Raw genomic sequence first — 19,303 nt, 5'->3', positions numbered from 1 at the left:
CTTGTACCCAGACAACACTGACATAAAAACACCGTTTCAAATGTAAATGAGAGAATTAACTAATTATACTAGGTCATATTTTAGCACCTTCAGCCGTTCATAACTCAATCAAACAATGCTTTCAGCATCACTTTTCATAGTAACCCATCTGTTCTCTCCATTCCTTTATACATTTTACAGTAAACTATAATTGGTAGGCTAACTTACTTCCCCAAGTGGTATCCAATTAAGTTCATAAAAATGGAAGGTCCTGGTTTATTAAAACACAACCACGAAATAGATTTAATTCAATCTTTATTAATATAAAGTAGAACATAAGTGACTAAGAAAACTTGTCAGAAATTGCAATCCCATTAACAACTGTAGGGGCATCACATTAAAGGTATTCCGCACACAGGCAATTTAATAGAGGCGTGCGGTACCACGAATCCTAGCCCAGAGAGTGTGAGCGTGAGTGTTGGACAGGATGTGGCAAAAGCCAGCGAGAAAGAAGCACATATACTGGGATCATCTGCGATGGTCTCAACCCGACATGTAGCAAAAACACCCAACTTGCAACAGTTACAGAACTTCACAGTTCATCTCTGCATGCATCAAAACCTTTGCATTCTAATAAGTAGGAGACAAACCTATGGCTCTATGAGCAGGACTTTGCCATAGAAACAGTCAACATTTGACTGGCTACTCTCTTGTAGTCATCATTCAGACTAGAAGAAGTGTGAAGGCTTAAATGTACCATACACATTTATTCATAAACAATTTAAACTTTAATACAAGGTATACAGACCAGCACAGTAAGGGGGCTCAGTGTAGTACAGCTGCTTAAATAATACTTTTTCTATCATAAGGTATTAGCTTTCCATAACCACACATCGTGAAGCATAATGTCTGGAATTATTCTGATTTAGTCACGTTATACAGTCAACTTTTTTCAATCTAAAATTCATATTCATCAGAACAACAAACTTTGCACCCGCTAAAGCAGAAAAGTTCAAAGCTCTAACTCCTAACTTTATGCTTTATTATCTGATGGTTTCCAAGATAAAATGACAACAGTTCAATTGTGGAAGTGAGATCAAACACCACCTAAGCTATCTGATACTGCATGCTTTTTAGCCCATCTCTAGAATGAAGCCACCTAACCCCAGGTGCTGTCCTGGTTTTTTTTTAAAAAAAGACAAACACAGTATCTATAACCATCAGCACTAATTTAAACCAGCAACACACTCCTTCCTTCACACACAGATGATCATTACTCCAGTTGCTGTTTTCTTCTTCTGCAGAGGCTCGTGAAGCAGTGGCAGTGCCCCTGGCGCTGAACCACCTGCTGCAAAGTTAAAAATCACACAACACCAGGTTATATTCCAACAGGTTTGTTTGGAAGCACTAGCTTTTGGAGAGCTGCTCCTTCATCAGCTGGTTGACACTTGATGAAGCTGCAGCGCTCCGAAGGTTAGTACAGTGCGGACCCCGGAATCTGAACGCCCTATTGTTCAAACAAATTGGAATCCGAACAATTATTTTGAGAAAGTTTTACCCTAAAATCCGAACACATTTTCAGAATCCGAACACCACGTACCGGTCAGGTCGCACATTGCTCGTTCAGTTTGTCCTGGGAAGTAATCGTGAAAGCATCTCTCGTGTCCATCACTAGTTTACCTCGTGGTTTCACCTTGATTTGTGTCGGTTTTTTAAAATTATCACCCTTGTGCATTCAGTGTTTGTGAACACTGAGGGGTATGTGGCACAACAGGTGCTCAGTTGTGTGGAGACAGGCCTCTTCTGGAAAAAGATGCCAAGGAGGACCTATATAACTAAGGAAGAGAAGTCTTTACCGGGCCATAAGCCAAATGAAAGACAGGCTTACTCTCTTGTTGCGTGGTAATACTAGTGAAGACTGCAAGATAAAGCCTTTGCTTGTGTACCACTCAGAGAATTCACATGTGTTCAAAAAGAACAATGTTATGAAGAACAAGCTTAATGTTATGTGGAGGGCAAACGTGAAAGCATGGGTTACCAGGCAGTTCTTCACCGAATGGATACATGAGGAGTTTGCCCCTTCTGTGAAGGCTTATGTTGAGGAAAAGAATCTACCTCTGAAGGCCCTTCTTATGATGGACAATGTTCCTGCTCATCCTCTAGGCTTGGAAGAAGATTTGGTGGGTGAATATAGATTCACCAAGGTGAAATTCTTGCCCCCCAATACCACTCCTCTCATCCAACCCATGGACCAGCAAGTTATCTCCAATTTCATAAAACTGTACACCAAGGCTATGCTTCAGAGACGCTTTGAAGTGACAAACGAGACCAAACGGACCCTCAAGAGTTTTGGAAAGATCATTCTAATATCTTCCATTGCTTAAAGAATCATAGACAAAGCATGGAGGGAAGTGTCTCTGAGGACAATGAACTCTGCCTGGAAGAAATTCTGCCCTGAATGTGTTGCAGAGAGACTTTGAAGACTTCGAAGAACCGCCTGCTGTGCCTGTTATTGTGGCTCTGGGCAAGTCCATGGGCTTGGAGGGGAGTGAAGAGAATGTGGAGGAGTTAGTGGAGGATCACAAGAATGAACTCACCATAGGAGAACTTCAGCACCTCCACAAGATGCAGCAAGAAGAAGTGGCAGAGGAAATTTCTTCAGAGGAGGAAGAGGGAGCTAGTGGAAACATTTCCAGTGCTGAAGTTAAGGAACTGTGCTTCCTGTGGTCTAAAACACAGGCCATTGTTGAAAAGTGGCATCCTAACAAGGCAGTGGTCAACAGGAGCATAAACATGTTCAATGACAATGCGATTGACCACTTCGGAAAAGTTGCCAACACCAGACAACTTTTGGAAAGGTGGTTCTCTAACGAAAGCCAGTCCAGTGAGCCCCAGCCCTCTACAAGTGGTCTTTGTCTCATCATTCGCGTAACACTAAGACAGCAAACAGCAGAAGCACAGTTACCAAAAGAGAAAATGCTGGAAAGGGTCAGTTAGACTTGAAACATCAGCTCTTTTCTCTCCTTACAGACACAGCCAGACCTGCTGAGATTTTTCAGCATTCTCCCTTTTGGTTTCAGATTCCAGCATCCGCAGTAATTTGCTTTTAACCAGAAGCACAGTTAACTGATGTTATTATGGAAGGTGACTCTCCTTCCATGCAGTAAACCCTCTCCCTCCTCTCCCAGCTTCCACATGCATCATTAGCACTCCTCACGAAGGTAAATGAAGTTATTTTCATGTTAGTACATTTATTTCTTGTTTTTATTGTTATTACTTGATATTTAGGTCATTTACTCATCTTATTTTACCTTAGCCATGTGCATTTGCAGTTAAAAAGGGTCTTGAAAATGTTTTTTTTTTGGTCCAGAAACAGATTAATTCACTTTCCATTCTTTCTTATTGCGAAAATAGTTTCGGAGTCCAAACGTTTTGCAATCAGAGCAGCCTCCTGGAACGAATTGAAGTTGGATTCAGAGGCCCCACTGTATTTCCAAATAAACCTGTTGGACTATAACCTGGGTGTTGTGTGATTTTTAAAAACTTTGTACACCCTAGTCCAACACCGGCACCTCCAAAGCATGACCTGCTGCAGAGGTGTGCTACAACACAGCTGAACAGATTAGAAAATATCTTTTGCTGTCAGACATGGTCAATGAGCTATCTACCTCCCCATTAAAGCAGTGAGCATATACTAGAAAGTCAAAAACAGGATCAAGACCATACCACTATTAATTATACATTTGCCAAATAAAATCCCTTTAAAATGAGCTGGAAGGCAAAATGAAGAATACTGAACATTCCAGTTAATTCACCCAAGACGTGTTTGATATTATTTTAAATCATTGCAATGCCCTTTGTTGATCAGTACAATCTCCAAATTGTCATTGTTCTAATTCCTTTTGGAAATCTATCCCAAAACAGATTTACCCATTTTAAAAGACACTGGTTAGTCACACACACAGACACCAAGTTAAACCGCTTTGGAAATTTTGTCTTGTCTTCTATTATCCCCTTCATTTTCAACAATTAATTACATTTAACACTTCCATTACTTCAACACAATTAGAGATTAAATTTCAATAGAATGAGTGAAATGCAAAAAAGAAGGTTTGGAAAGAGAATGCTGTGCTAATCAATGCTTTCAAAGGTGCACTCCTGCCTTCAGCACTCTATAGACCATTGAAAAGGTCACTCCCATTCCCACTATCCAGCTCAAACCACGTGATGGCTGGGGAAGAGGAACCAGATAAGCAATGCTGTGGAAGATTCTGGAAGCAGCAAAGATTCTGAAGTGCATTACAGCTGTACTCAGGTCAGGGCCAGAGAGGGCATACAGCAGACCAATGCCTACGAATGGAACAATGTTCTCCAGGTCATTCTGATGACATCTGCAGGGAGCATAAACAGGCAATAAACAATAGGAGTTGAGTTGAGCAAACATACGTTAACAATCCCATCCTTATGTTGAAGAAATATGGAATTACTGAAGTGTAATTTAAACAGGAATGTATAATGAATGTACTCAAAATGAATAGGAGTCTCCTATATATAATTGTCAACCAAAATTCAGTCATATACGAAAAACACAATGTCAGTACAGGATGCAGTAAATGTCAATCCTTCAATTTTGTAACTCAGAGTGAACTGCACATTTCATTTCAGCTTAACACTTATTTTCAAGATTAATTGTCTATTGAATGGAATGGTAAACAGCTGTTAAATTGCGCAAAATTGATATCCATTTAAATTTATGCCATAACAATGCCCACCTTCTCACCCGCTCCACATCGGGATCAATCCTCAGATACTTTTTGCTGGTTTCTTCATCCTTGTCACCATGTGCCCTGGCATCTTCAGGATTGACAAAGACCTGTTTTAGAAAATTAGTTACAAATTGTTATTTGTCAATGGACCACACCCCATCATATATCCATGATTCCACAAGTAGATTGGTTTCAGACTATAAACGATTTCTTCTGACATGCATATCTAGGTGCTGGTATCTCCTGGAAGCTATTGAGTTTTCAGTTCATAGATCCAGTGTTTTAGTTCTGAATAGTTAGCTTACTATCAAAGTCACAATCTTAAAAATTAGATTCTGTGCACACATAGCTCGGACTTAATGCACACATAACACACTAGCACCTCAGTATCTCATATACCATTACCTAAGTAAATCATCATTCAAAGCAAGTTTATTGGTGAGCTTAATAAATTAACAATATAAAAACAAAGAAGTACAGCTGAATATTTAAAAACAGTTACAAATCGAGATATGAACTCTCCCGAGCATCTGCAACCTGACGTTGGTGTGTCCAGATTATTCATTTCCCTACGAGGACTGGATAACAATTGCAGTAAAGTGACATATCCTGTTAAACACAGCACTACCAAAAAAAAAAAATCCCTTCAGCACTATTGGAATTGAATTTACAAAGACTTTAATACTGACCTTACCCCTGTGTGAAATTGTTCTTCATAATACATTCTGACCTACTGTGACTAACAGTTTGCAAATCCACTAAGAGGGAAAATGGTAACTCCGCCGTCAGATTGGTTACTGTAGAAGCTTTAGCTGAAACACTCCATATGAAGTAAAATGCTGTTAAAAAGCTAACGCTGTAAAAAATTAGTTATACACCTTTAGTCAAAAAGGGAAAGCTTTAATTATACAGAACAACCAAATTAATCATACTTATGTACACCTACTTTGGAGATATATTAAATCAATTCTTTTTTTTTTTAATTTTTCCACAAGATGTTTTTGCCACTGGACTTGTTTCCCATCCTCCATTGCCCTCCAGAAGCTAAGGTAACCCACCATCTAAAGTTGCCACAGTCTATGATACAGAGGTATAGCGCTGTTAGAAGGGTGTTCCAGAAGGTATGTCTAATAACACTGAAGGAATACCCAAGTCAAGATAGTGTGCGGCTTGGTGGTCAACTTGCCGTTCACATCTACTTGCTGCCCTTATCATTCTTGATGGCACCATTCACAGGTTTGGAAAGTGTTATTGAAATTTTTTTTAAGAGTTGCTAGAGTGCATCTCGTAGGTGGTCAACACTTCTGCCACTGTACATCAACAGTGAAGGGAGTGAATAATTAAGTTCATGAATGCAGTGTCATTCAAGTCGGCTGCATTGTCCTGAATGGTTAAGCTTCTTGAGCGTTGTTGGAACTGCACCCATCCAGACAGGTGGGGATGCAGATGATGAGTTACTTGCCACAGAATTCCAAGCCTCTAACCTGATCTCAGAGGCACATATTTAATTGATTGGTTCTGTCTCTGGTCAATGGTAACCCTCAGGATGTTGATAGGTGACACACATATTTATGGTGATGGTAATACAATTGCATGTCAAAGCACCATATAGTTGGATTGTCTCCTGCCAAAGATGGTCACTATTTGACAAGTGTATGGCACAAATCAATGAAAAATGTAAGTGATATCAATAATAGATATTATTACACATAATGCCACCTTTTTTCCCCCCAAAAGAGTAAAGAATATGATCACAAAGGTGGGCTATGTTTAGCACTATTGAGCAGATAAGGATAGCCATGGAGAACAGAGGTAAGTTGAAGGGACAAAATTATCTTCCTTGAAAATATTGATGTCACAAACAGGGCTTAGGGAGTAACTGTGAGCCATGAGCAAACGTTGGCTCATCAAGTCTACCCCTCTATTCATCTCCACTTTATTGTATTTTTCCCAATATTATTGAATTTTTTCCAGTCAGTTAATCTCAGCCTTGAACATACCTAATGACCCTGTCTCTACAGATATGAGAAGATGTAGGAGTAGAAGACTGTTCAGGAACATAGAACCACTGGTAGTTAGGGTCATGAGATTTACTAAATGTAGTATCAAGGATGAGGATTTAATTTGATTTGATGTATTTGTATCACAAAAATACAATGAAAAAAGTGTTGTATCATGCTAATGTGGTAAAATGGGTGAAAAAAAGCTTCTTAGAATCATGCATTTCAATGGTCACGGGATTGTAGCAACTGAGGGGGAATGGTAATTATCAGGAAAAAAAAGTTTAAAAAGTTGAATCACAACAGGATTTTTGAAAGGCTGGAAAGAAGTGATAACTGCTTTTTGGAAGCAGAGAGAGATGAACAGATGTAGGCTGTGGAGCCCCCAGAAGAGGGTACTCATCAGGGTGATAAGTAGCATTTTTACATCTGGGAGTGGGGAACAAGTGTCTGAACATAGAAAGGCTGGGTATGTTCTCAAAATCAGGGCAGCAGGAAAGCTCAGCAGCAACTTGAATAACACACCAATGATCAAAGGGTTACGGTAAAATGATTGAGAAAACAGTAGCTCAAGCAACAGATACAAAGCAAAGTTAGGAATGTGTTGGGGAGGAGAATGAGATCATTAGGGTGGTTGGAATGGGAGAGCCTAACCCACACCAAAAAGCCGTGAGACTGAATCAGGGACAGAAACACTGCACTTACAGTCATTACAAAGTACAATGGGAGTCCATTCAGTTATCAGACCCCACTAGTACCTCAGACATATGTAAAAAGTCTCCTGTGTAGGTAAGAAATGGGATTTTTGTTTTGTATCTGCAGGGAATGATAAATTCTAACGTCTGTCTGTTTTTCATGTGTAAAACCTGCATAGAACTTTCAGTAACTGTGAATGTACATAAAGGATTGAATAAAATAAATATATTTTGCTATTTTTTTTAAAAATGCATGATAATCCACACACATCGTTCAATCTGCAGATTAAGTCATTGCAATGATGTAAGAAGTTTTATTTTCTCAAAATATTGCAAAATGCAAAGAGTTCCTGCAGATTTGCGGAAGTGCAAAAGCAGCAATAGGGCGGGGTTATCTGCCATTTTCACTGATTTAGTGTAAGTCTTTGCTGTTAGATCTTACCTTTCGGGTCACCCTGAAGTATCCAGTCAGGGGTCCCATCAGCAGCATCTTCAGCAGCACGACGGTGCTGTAGGTAGAGTAGGCGAGGAACACCTCGCTGCTAAACACCTCAGACATTTCCAACCCCTGGTGTGGACACGGCTAGAAAACTGGGGGTGGGGGAAAATGAAAATGTACAATTAAACAGAGTTAGGATCTTTAAATAAAAATCAGACAGCACCGAGGCATACCTTAAAGCCTCAATTAAACTACCCCATTCACGTTGCATATTGAGATTAACGCACCTCGTCAGCAATCCAGCTGCTCCGGGAACCGAACTCTCTGCAACTTCACTCGTGATCTCGGAGAAAGGGAAAGGTCCAAGCTCCTGGGTCGACGGGATATTGGAAGACTAGAGTCTCCCGTGGCACGCCTCCCATCAAATACAGGAGGAGTATTTATCTCAGCTGTTGGTTGTCAGGCATACAGTGATCTTAGTCTTCAAACACAACGTGTTTTGTTGCTGTTCATCAACTACCTTTTTTAAAAGAAGACCTCTAACAAGAAGTACACAGCCAGGGAATGTAAAGTGACAATGGAAAAGGGAAATAAACGTGGCTTATTAAATCGATGAATTTTGGATTCTTCTGTTGCCCTTTGCCAGTTGGAAGGGATCCCAGATTTAAATGGGAGGGATTGTTCCTCTGTTTCATTTTAATCCAACCAAAAGAAAGTTAATTGCCAATAAAGGGACACTGATATATTGTAACAAAAAATTAAAAAGAAACAGCCATGTCATTGCAATGGGTACTGATGCACTGCAGCTCACCCAGTGGTCACCAGTTGTGGATGACCTCAACAATACTGGCAGACACCCGTTGTTCCTTCTCCTGGATAGAGACCGGCAATTGGAGAATAGTCCCTCCAAAGTCCACTGCCTCAAGCTCAAGATGGCCTCATCTGTTTCTGGCTAGACTTCAATCCTAATCTGTGGCCGAACAGGAGGAGTGGGCTGGTCTTTGTTTTTGTCTTAGCTCGTGGGATGTGGCATCACTGGTTAAGCTACCATTATCCTTAATTGTGCTTGAGATGGTGTTCCAAGGAAAGAGTTCCAGGGTTTTGCCCCAGTTGCAGTAGAGGAACAATGATATGGCTCCAAAGCAGGAGGATGTGTTCCTTGGTAGTGTGCCCATGTGTCTGCGAATAGGTGGTAGAGGTACCGGGTTTTGAAGGTGCTGTCGCAGAAGCCTTGGTGTGCAGCTAGAGTAGATCATAAACATTTTCACTACCATGCAGCAGTGGTGGAGGGAGTGAATGTATGTAGATACGGTGCCAGTCAATCGGGCAGCTTTGTTCTGGGAATGTTGAGCTTCTTGAGTGTTTTTGGAGCTGCACCCGTCCAGGCAAGTGGAGATCATTTCGTCGTATTCCTGACTTGTGCCTTGTAGGTGGTAGAAAAAGTATGGAAAATATGGAGCGTCGGAGGCTGAGGGGTGACCTTATAGAGGTTTACAAAATTATGAGGGGCTTGGATAGGGTAAATAGGCAAAGTCTTTTCCCTGGGGTCAGAGTCCAGAACTAGAGGGCATAGGTTTAGGGTGAGAGGGGAAAGATATAAAAGAGACCTAAGGGGCAACTTTTTCACACAGAGGGTGGTATGTGTATGGAATGAGCTGCCAGAGGAGGCTGGTACAATTGCAACATTTAAGGGGCATGTGGATGGGTATATGAATAGGAAGGATTTGGAGGGATATGGGCCGGGTGCTGGCAGGTGGGACTAGATTGGGTTGGGATATCTGGTCAGCATGGACAGGTTGGACCGAAGGGTCTGTTTCCATGCTGTACATCTCTATGACTCTATAAGTCGGAAGATGAGTTACTTGTCTCAGAATGCCCAGTGTCTGCTCTCCTCTTGTGGCCACAGTATTTACACGACTGGTTCAGTTCAGTTTCTGGTCAGTGGTAACTCTTAGGATGTTTATAATGGGTATTTCAGCAATGGCAATCATACTAAAAGTCAAGTGGTAATGATTAGATTTTCTTTTTTGGTCATTACCTGGCCCTTATGTGATATCAGTGTTCCTTGCCACAGGAACGTTGTCCAGGTTGTGCTGCAAGCAGGCACAGATTACATGATTATTTCAGGAGTCATGAATGATCGTGAATGTTATGCAATCGTTACCGAGCATTTGGTTTTAGGACGAGGGAAGTTCATTGATAAATCAGCTCAAGATTATTGGGCCTCAGGCAGTATCCTGAGGGGCCCCTGCCCCAGTGGTGTCTCCAATAACCTGAACCATCTTCCTTTGTCTTCAGTATGATTCCAGCTGGCAGGGAGTTCTCACCCTAATTCCCATTGACTCCAGTATTGCAAGGGGTTCTTGATGCCCCACTCGGTCAAATGCTGCCTTGATCTCAAGGGCAGTCACTCTCACCTCACCTCCTGAGTTCATCTCTTTTATCCATAGATTAAGACAAAGGATAGCAGATGCTGGAGATCTGGTGACCTGAGTGGCCTGAGTGTTGCCCTGCCTCAACAGTCATAAAAATCAGACTTGCCATAGACACAGCTACATTTTATAACAAGGGTTTGGCATCATAGTGCGAGGAACATAGTGGTTAGCACTACTGCCTCACAGAGACCTGGGTTCAATTCCCACCTCAGGCGACTGACTGTGTAGAGTTTGCACATTCTCCCCGTGTCTGCATGGGTTTCCTCTGGGTGCTCCGGTTTCCTCCCACAGTCCAAAAATGTGCAGGTTAGGTGAATTGGCCATGTTAAATTGCCCGTAGTGTTAGGGGCAGCGGTAAATGTAGGGGAATGGGTCTGGGTGGGTTGCGTTTTGGCGGGTCGGTGTGGACTTGTTGGGCCGAAGGGCCTGTTTCCACACTGTAAGTAATCTAGTCTAAACTTTTTGTCTTGATTAGCTTATTGTACCAGTTCAAGCATATTGGAACGTTCTCTTTAAAAAAGTGTTTAGTTTGTCTGTTCTAATGCTGGAATGAAACTCAGTATATTGCAAGAATAAAGTAAATCAGATATCAGAATTGGCATTAACGTTATAATTTTGATTTTATACTATGAGCATAAACCCAAACGCTTCCAACTTAACATCAACATGTGCCACTGAATGAAACCATTGACAGTAATGTTGTCACATGATCACAACAATATAGATGCAAAGTCGTCTTTTGAATCTATTCATTGATATTATGCAAGTAAGTGAACTCAACTGTGTAAGTTGATTTAATGAAACAGCATCCCCAAATAGATGATGTAGCGGTGAGATGCTGGGTCTAGGTCAGTGCTCACTAATATTTGCCTCGGTTGCTATGAGAAACATGTTTTAGGTGGATTGAGCTCTAATCTTATTTGTGATACATAGACGATGCATTCATAATATTTGAAAGTGCAGTTGGCTGTACAGATTCCCTTTTACACCTTTCATATGGTTTATCAAGCACTCAAATTCACTTTTAAAATGGAGCTGTCTATAGTGTACTCCCATTTCTCGATGGAGAAATTCTTGTTTGAGAAATCCACTAATGAGTTCTCCACGACTGTCAACTGCAAACCTACCTTTGTCGGTCAATATACATGTTGGGATTCATATAACTGAACATGCTATAAGACTATAAGAAATAGGAGCAGAATTAAGCCATTTAACCCGTCAGTCCCCACCATGCTACTTGATCATGGCTGATATGCTTCTCAACCCCATTCTCCTGCCTTCTCCCTTAATCCCCTTACTAATCAAGAACCTATCTGCCTCTGTCTTAAATCCACTTATTGAGGGGTATGGATGGGATAAATAGACAAGGTCTTTTCCTTGGGGTGGGGGAGTCCAGAACTTGAGGGCATAGGTTTAGGGTGAGAGGGGAAAGATATAAAAGGGACCTAAGGGGCAATGTTTTCACACAGAGGGTGGTACGTGTATGGAATGAGCTGCCAGAGGAAGTGGTAGAGGCTGGTACAAATTAGAATATTTAAAAGGCATCTAGTTGGGTATATGAATAGGAAAGGTTTGGAGGGATATGGGCTGGGTGCTGGCAAATGGGACTAGATTAATTTCGATAACTGGTCAGCATGGATGAGTTGTCCAAAGGGTCTGTTTCCGTGCTGTACACCTCTATGACTTGGCCTCCACAGCAGAAAGCTGTTCCACAGATTAACCACTTCCTCTGTTCTAAATAATTGTCCCTTCCCTGTGAGGCCTCTTGTCCCCTTGGATCCTCGTCTTTCCAACTAGTGGAAACATCTTCTCTATGTCCATTCTAATGGGAACATCTTCTCCATGTCCATTTCAGTCAAGGCTTGCCTGTATTCTGTAAGTTTCAAGCAGATCCCTCCCAAAGACTCTGGTCTGATTGGGTTTTATACCATCTCTCAGGGGCCTCACGCTCTTCCACAAACTGGGAAGGTCTTGTAATGTATGAAGCGGAGTTGATAATGTTAGCCAAGTACACTGCTCTGAATGGAACAAAGGCACCCCTCTAACATTAGGATGTTGCTACAATCTTTCCATGCTTCTTGTTGATTATTCCAATGTTGCCAGTTCCCACTCACTGAACCAATCTATTATCTTTTTGTCTCCCTTTCACAACTTAGAGTGGCATGGTGGCTCATTGGTTGGCACTCTTGCCTCATAGAGCCAAGGACCTGGTTCGATTCCACTCTCAGGTGACTGTCTGTGTGGAATTTGCACATTCTCCCCGTGTCTGTATTGATTTCCTCAGGGTGCTCCGGTTTCCTCCCACACTCCAAAGATGTGCACTTTGGGTGAATTAGCCATGCTAAATTTACCCATAGTGTTCAGGGATGTGTAGGTTAGGTATATTAGTCAAGGGTAAATATATATGATAGTACGGGAATGGGTCTGGGTGGGTTACTCTCCGGAGGGTCAGTATGGAACTGTTGGGTCAAAGGGTCTGTTTCCACACTATAGAGATTCCATGATTTTATGAAAAACAGAAATTGCTGGAGAAACTCAGCAGGTCTGGCAGAATCTGTGGGAAGAAAGCAGAGTTAATGTTTGAAGTTCAGTGACTCTTCATCAGACCTGCTAGTAGCCAGGAAAATGTGGTATTTATGCTTACACTACAAACCCACTGACTGCCACAGTTACCTGGATTGTACCTCCTTGCACCCTGCTTCCTCTAAGGAGTGCATCCCATTCTCCCAGTTTCTTCGTTGCATCTGTTCTGACAATAACACCCCTTTCACCAACTAAGGATTCCCCATAACTGTGGTCAGTAGGTCCCTGAGCCATGTTTGTCCCACTTCCTGCATTTCTGCCCTCACCCCTTCCCATCACTTCCACAACAGCAATAGGGTCCCCCTTGTCCTCACCCAACCCACTAGCAAACACATCCAAAGGATCATTCGCTGCCATTTCTGTCACCTCCAGCAGAATGCCACCATCAAACACTATTCCCCTCCCTTCCATTGTCAGCTTTCCACAGGGACTTTTCCCTTCAGGATACTCTAGTCATTCCTCCTCCACTCCTAACAACTCCTCTCCCAGCACCTTCGCACACAATCAAAGAAGGTGTTACACCTGTCAGATTACATCCTCCCTCCTCAGTACCTGAAAGCCCAAACACACCTTCCAGTGCTTTATCTGCACTTATCTCAATCTAGTCCATAGTATTCACTGCTCACACTGGGGAGACGAAACGCAGATTAGGTGACCACTTTGCAGAACACCTACATTCTGTCTGCCAAGATGCCCTGGAACTCCCAGTATCCTGCCACTTTAACACATCACCGTGTTCCCATTCCCACATTTCTGTTACAGGCCTTCAATGCTCCAGCAAACGTCAGTGCAAGCTTGAAGGTGAGCATCTCATTTTCCACTTAGTGACCTCTAAGAACCAACATTGAGGTTAATAATTCTAGAGCCTGATTCCATCCTTCTGTGTGTTTTTTTACCCACCCCAAACCCAGTCTGGTTATGACATGGATTGCTATTAGCTCAGTCACCCATTCCCACACACTCCAAGCCCATTATCACACAATATCGGTTGCATTTAGCACAACTATTGCACTTCCTCACTTTTGACCTTATTATCTCTTATTCAGCTTCTCTACGCTGGCCTGCTGTCCGTTAACTTCTTGTTTACCTACTCGTTACATACTCTCTGTCTCTCTGGGCTCCATCTTCACCAATTCACTCACCTGTCCCCTCATCCCCGTCCCCCTGCCCACCCAGCTTGGCTTCAGTATAACTACCATAGCTTTCCTGGCGACTAACAGGTCTGATGAGCAATCAATGGACTTGAAACAGTCAGCCCAGCCTATCTTTATAACCCGAACCTCCCATTCCCAGCAACGTCTTGGCAAACCTTTTCTCAACCCTCTCCAATTTAATAAAATCCTTCTTAAAACAGGGTGACCAGAACTGCACACAGTACTCCAGAAGAGGCCTCACCAATGTGTTGCACAACCTCAGCATGACATCCCAACTCCTATGTTGAAAGGTCTGAGCTCTGATGGCAAACATGCCAAACACCTTCTTAACCACCCTGTCTACATGTGGCACAAATTACAAACAATTATGTACGGGAACCCCTGGATTTCTCTGTTCAGCAACACTACCCAGAGCCCTACCACTAATTGCATTTCAGCTGTTGCTCTTAAATCCCAAGGTCATTCAGCTTAATGTCTTCCTTGCTCAGTATGTTGCAGAGTCGAGAGTGTGCTGCTGGAAAAGCACAGCAGGTCAGGCAGCATCCAAGGAGCAGGAGAATTGATGTTTCAGGCTTAAGCCCTTCATCAGAATGAGGTTTGTGGGTCAGGGCTGAGAGATTAATAGGAGGGGGGATGGGTTGGAGGTAGTTGGGAAAGCGGTAGGTGAGGGAGAAGGTGATAGGTGGGTGAGGGAGTGATGTGTTGGTCTGGAGGGCGGTACCGAGTTGGAGGCTTGGGACATGGATAATGTGGGGGAGGGGAAATGAAGAATCTGCTAAAATTCACATTTATCCCGTGTGGTTGCAGGGTCCCAAGGCAGAATATGAGGCGTTCCTCCTCCAGGCATCGGATGGTAATGGTTTGGTGGTGGAGGAGGCCCAGGACACCCACGCCCACCAACTCCACAGCCCCATGGCTGAACACTTCAACTCCCCCTCCCACTCCGTCAAGGACATGTAGGTCCTGGGCCTCCTCCACCACCAAACCGTTACCACCCAACACCTGGAGGAGGAACACCTCATATTTCGTCTTGGGACCCTGCAACCACATGGGATAAATGTGGATTTCAACAGCTTCCTCATTCTCCTCCCGCCCACATTATCCCAGTCCCAAGCCTCCAACTCAGCACCGCCCTCTGGACCCATCCATCACCCCGCCTGAGCTATCACCTTCTCCCTCACCTTCATCTACCTATTGTTTTCCTTTCTACCTTCCCCCCACCCATTTATCTCTCAACCCCAACTCACAAGCTTCATTCCTAATGAAGGGCTTATGCCCGAAACGTCGATTCTCCTGCTCCTTGGATACTGCCTGATCTGCTGTGCTTTTCCAGCACCACACTCTCAACCCTAAGCTACAGCATCTGCTGTCCTCACTTTTTCCTAAGTATGTTGCAGACCAAGTTAAGTAAGAATGATGAGAGAGCTCTGGAACAGCTTGTTGAGCATCTTATCCCTTCTCTCCGATATCTGCAGTCCTCACTTTCTCCCAGTTAATTATAACCATACTGCAAAGTCTCTTCCAAGGATGCCAATCTTGAAGAAGTTCTCCTCCTCCCTCTCTCACTGGCATCTACAGTCCTCACTTTCTCCCATCTTATCTACTGGCCCTGCTTTACCAGACACAAGTATAGGCAGAGTATCACCTAGTACCTGAATCCATTCGCAAGTTCACCCTGAAAAGACAGCAGGTTTGTTCTGGAATGTGGCATGAGCTTTGGTCTTGGTTTGTTTAGGGTTAGCAACAAACTATTCATTGGGTTTGGCCTGTTGGCTTCTCCAGGACGTGGGGGGAAGGGTGAAAATGGGCTGTTAGGGTAATGCAAGGTAAATGGGGATGTAGAGTCTCTGGGGTGGATCGTTATAAAGCAAATACCCCATCTACTACCTCCTGAGAAAAGGAACAGGAACTGACTTCACCAGAGGAAATAACATCACCACAGGAAATAACATCACCAATCCAAAGAAACCCAAACATATAAATAGAAAGCAGGAATTTTCAGCATTGCTTCGCGTGAGGCCCACTGAAGATGTTACCTAGTAGGGTGACAAAACATTTTGAAATGAACCTTTCAGCTGAACGAGCAAACCTACATCCAAAATCACAACCTGAGCTACCAAATCTTCTCAAATCTCGCTAAAGCAAAATTATTTAATTATTAATCATTCTAATTAACTAAAAGAGTTGAAAAATGTAAGTGCTACTGCTGTAATTTGATACATTTTAGGGAAAAGGACACAAATCTATCTGTTTTATTACATCTGCAATTCATTCCTTTTTTTGATGATTCACTGATGTCGGCAGCTTGCCAAGAATGACAAGGGCACTGCTCCTGCAAGAATTTCATGTTGCTGGAACTTACTCCAGATGGAACTTGTTCAAAAATTGCCTTTTGGAAAGCATTAGTTTCAATGTTGCTTGTGAATCTTGAGAAATTTGCAGCATTGAAATACTTCTTCATGTGACATAAGCTTTCCCACATAAAGTTACTTTATAATCTCGATGATTTTGCAATCTCATCTGTCAATGTGTATTTCTCTGTATCTCATGTAATAATTAATCTTTGCGCTCATCAAGACAAAGAAACAAATGTCCATTTTGTGAATTAAAAAGCTCTTCTGACAGCATGACTTCAAAGAGGCATAAATGCTGCACGATATTGGCTATGTAAATGGATTAAAGATTGAAAAAGAATTCAAATCCCATGTGAGAATTTAAATTCAGTCATAAAAGTGGGGAAAGGATAAAAGATGCACAGACACACACAAATATAGAATAAACAGTATATATATGTGTCACACACAAACACAAATATAGAATATATAGTATAAATGTGTGTCACACAAATATAGAATACTCAGTATATTTGTGTCTCACTCACACACATAAATATAGAAGATACTGTATATATGTGTGACACACACACACACATCACATACAGTATATAAAAGTGTGTGTCTGTGTAAACGTATGACTATGGCTATGTAAAACCTGTGATTGGTCTTAACAATTACTATGTAGTCGCCTGTTGATGTGTGTAGATATGGCAAAGAAAAAAAGATCAGACTTCTATCAATAATTTTGCTCAGCTCTGCATTGCACAACATTTTCATTCCCCTGAAAAATAGAATAATTGACGAAAAGCTCTCTAGATTTAGTCCCTGAACTCTGGAATTTCCTCCCAGCACCCTACCTCCTTTTCCTCCTTCAAGACACACTTTACAGTTCCATCTTAATCAAGCTTTTAGTCACATATCTTGATATCTCCTATGTCAGCACTGTATGAATTCTTATCTCATTACACTCATGAATAGTGCCATTGGACTTTGTAAAATGTTTAGAGGCTCAATTTAAATGTTATTTAAATGTGTACAAATAAATTGAGCAAGAAACAAACAGGTGGACTTTACCCATGGTAACAAAGTACATGTCTGTACACATCTCTTAAATAAAGGAGCCAGCACAGTACCAGATTCTCAGAGCAGTTGTGTTTCTGACTGGATTGTACTACATTTGGGAACAAAAAAATACCTGAAAGGTGTAGAGGTTTTATTATGCACAGCAGTGTTTTAAATTCATGACACACACACACACAAAACCATAGCACTGACTGAGGTTTACTGTGATGGACTCTCCTTAGTCTCTCCCCTCATCTCAGGCATTAGAACCCTCAGGTTGAACTAGCACCAGGCATTTTTCTCTAATGAGACACCAGTCCATGGTCCGGTAGAATTACAGTGGCTTTACCTTTAGTGTTACATCAAAGGTATACAGATATGAATTTGCCAAACTAAAGAAAACTATTCAAAAGCTCTATTTTACAAGTAAGGATTTCATAATAAATTTAAAATAGAGATATTATAACTTATTTTAATCAAACAATAAGACAAACAAAAAGCAAAGGACATGTATCTAAAGCTTTAATATAAAGGATATAGGTGGTCACAGTGGTGTGGGTGTCATTGGATGGAGACCCCTTTTATTCTCTAACACTGGCATCTCCAAAACATTCTCCGACTAGGTGGTCAGATTGAATCCATTCTGTCAAATTGAGACTCAGACTCAAATCCAACTGATAATGTCTATTCCTAATTCTCCTTAAACTCGGAGGCTTCTTTGAGTGGAATACAGCATAAGACCATATTTTATAATCTCCCTGCAGCAGCCTTCCATCTGTGAGATGATGCTTTGCTCCAAAGTGGTGAACTCTGTTAGAAATTACGTTATTTCTCTGCATCCATACCAAAGTGTTAAAGGCGCTGTTCCCTCAGCTTTGTCTCACGGACGTACACAAATAGTTGTTCACCTCTTGTGTGGTGATATTGACCATGGAATCAAGGACAAGGCCAACTTGTTCTTATGAAGGAGAACTCTTCAATGCATCCTTGCTCACTTAAGATTGCCAATGACTTGCTAACTAACCATCTGTCAAATGATTCTCAAGTTCAGAAATATATTTCAAAACCCTTTGCAAGTCTGATAGAAGTGCCAGATCCCAGGGACTGTAAATCCCATAATTCAATTCAAAGGTCAGTCATTGTTTGAAATGTTAATAGTGCCTGTCGTTGAATATAATAGTTCCAGCAATTTAAATAATTAAAACTGTAAACTTCCTCTGCTTTACAATGACCAGTCATTAAACTTTCAATAGCCCAGGAAAAATAAAGTGTCTGGTCTCTACCTTAGTTTCATTTGAAGAATATTCCGTTGCGATTCTAAAATTGTAACCTTTCCCAGGCTGTTGTGTTAAAACAGAGGTTGGCTGCTGGCCACAATCATAAACCAAACAGGTATAAATTTGAGCTTAATCGATAACGTGGGGATAAAGTGGGATCTTGTGGGTATTTGATAATAATGATGCAAATTTTGAAATTCATATCCTGTGGAGGCTGTCAAGTATTGGGGTGATGGGTGGCTGGACTGTGTACTGCATGTTCTTGGGTAGCGGGGTTCAGAATAAGTTGAAATTCATGTAAGGTGCATTGTGGGAGGCTGGTAGGCAGAACACAATTAACAATCAGTGAAATTGAGGGATGGGGTGGGGTGAGGAATGCTGGGGAGAGTGGAGAATTGAGATGATGGCTGTTCAAGGTGGTCAATCATACTGGATCTTTATATTTCTCTCTGGAAGCCTCCTTTTGAAAGTAAGAAAGATCTCTTCACAAAATGTGGAAACAGTGGATGCCATTTACAGCACTCGTTAGTTCCATAATTTGATCAACGAAAACGAATTAGTTGGGATTGAGTTAGTA

The 19,303-nt window shown here is 41.8% G+C and overlaps 1 protein-coding gene across 1 annotated transcript; it reads right to left on the bottom strand.

Moving 5' to 3' along the window:
* Positions 1-277: 277 nt before the first annotated feature.
* Positions 278-8,305, bottom strand: LOC140466705 (microsomal glutathione S-transferase 1-like). The gene is made up of 4 exons (XM_072562193.1): positions 8,167-8,305; positions 7,883-8,031; positions 4,752-4,852; positions 278-4,370 (listed from the first exon to the last, which is right to left on the bottom strand). Exons 2-4 carry the CDS (start codon positions 7,997-7,999, stop codon positions 4,124-4,126), a joined length of 465 nt encoding a protein of 154 aa, XP_072418294.1. The 5' UTR covers positions 8,000-8,031; positions 8,167-8,305; the 3' UTR covers positions 278-4,123.
* Positions 8,306-19,303: the final 10,998 nt, after the last annotated feature.

The sequence above is a fragment of the Chiloscyllium punctatum genome, chromosome 44, assembly GCF_047496795.1.
Source record: "Chiloscyllium punctatum isolate Juve2018m chromosome 44, sChiPun1.3, whole genome shotgun sequence".
NCBI classification, from domain to species: Eukaryota; Metazoa; Chordata; class Chondrichthyes; order Orectolobiformes; family Hemiscylliidae; genus Chiloscyllium; species Chiloscyllium punctatum.
The sequence above is the reverse complement of the archived record's forward strand: the minus strand, read 5'-3'. Positions and strand labels throughout refer to the sequence as shown.

Bases quoted from the DNA above. Each gene is read 5' to 3' on its own strand.
- LOC140466705 (XM_072562193.1), bottom strand. From the start codon at position 7,999: ATGTCTGAGGTGTTTAGCAGCGAGGTGTTCCTCGCCTACTCTACCTAC. The intron at 4,853-7,882 runs GTAAGATCTAAC...TTTCTAAAACAG, and splicing joins ACTTCAGGGTGACCCGAAAG to GTCTTTGTCAATCCTGAAGA. The intron at 4,371-4,751 runs GTGGGCATTGTT...TGCTCCCTGCAG, and splicing joins GATGTGGAGCGGGTGAGAAG to ATGTCATCAGAATGACCTGG.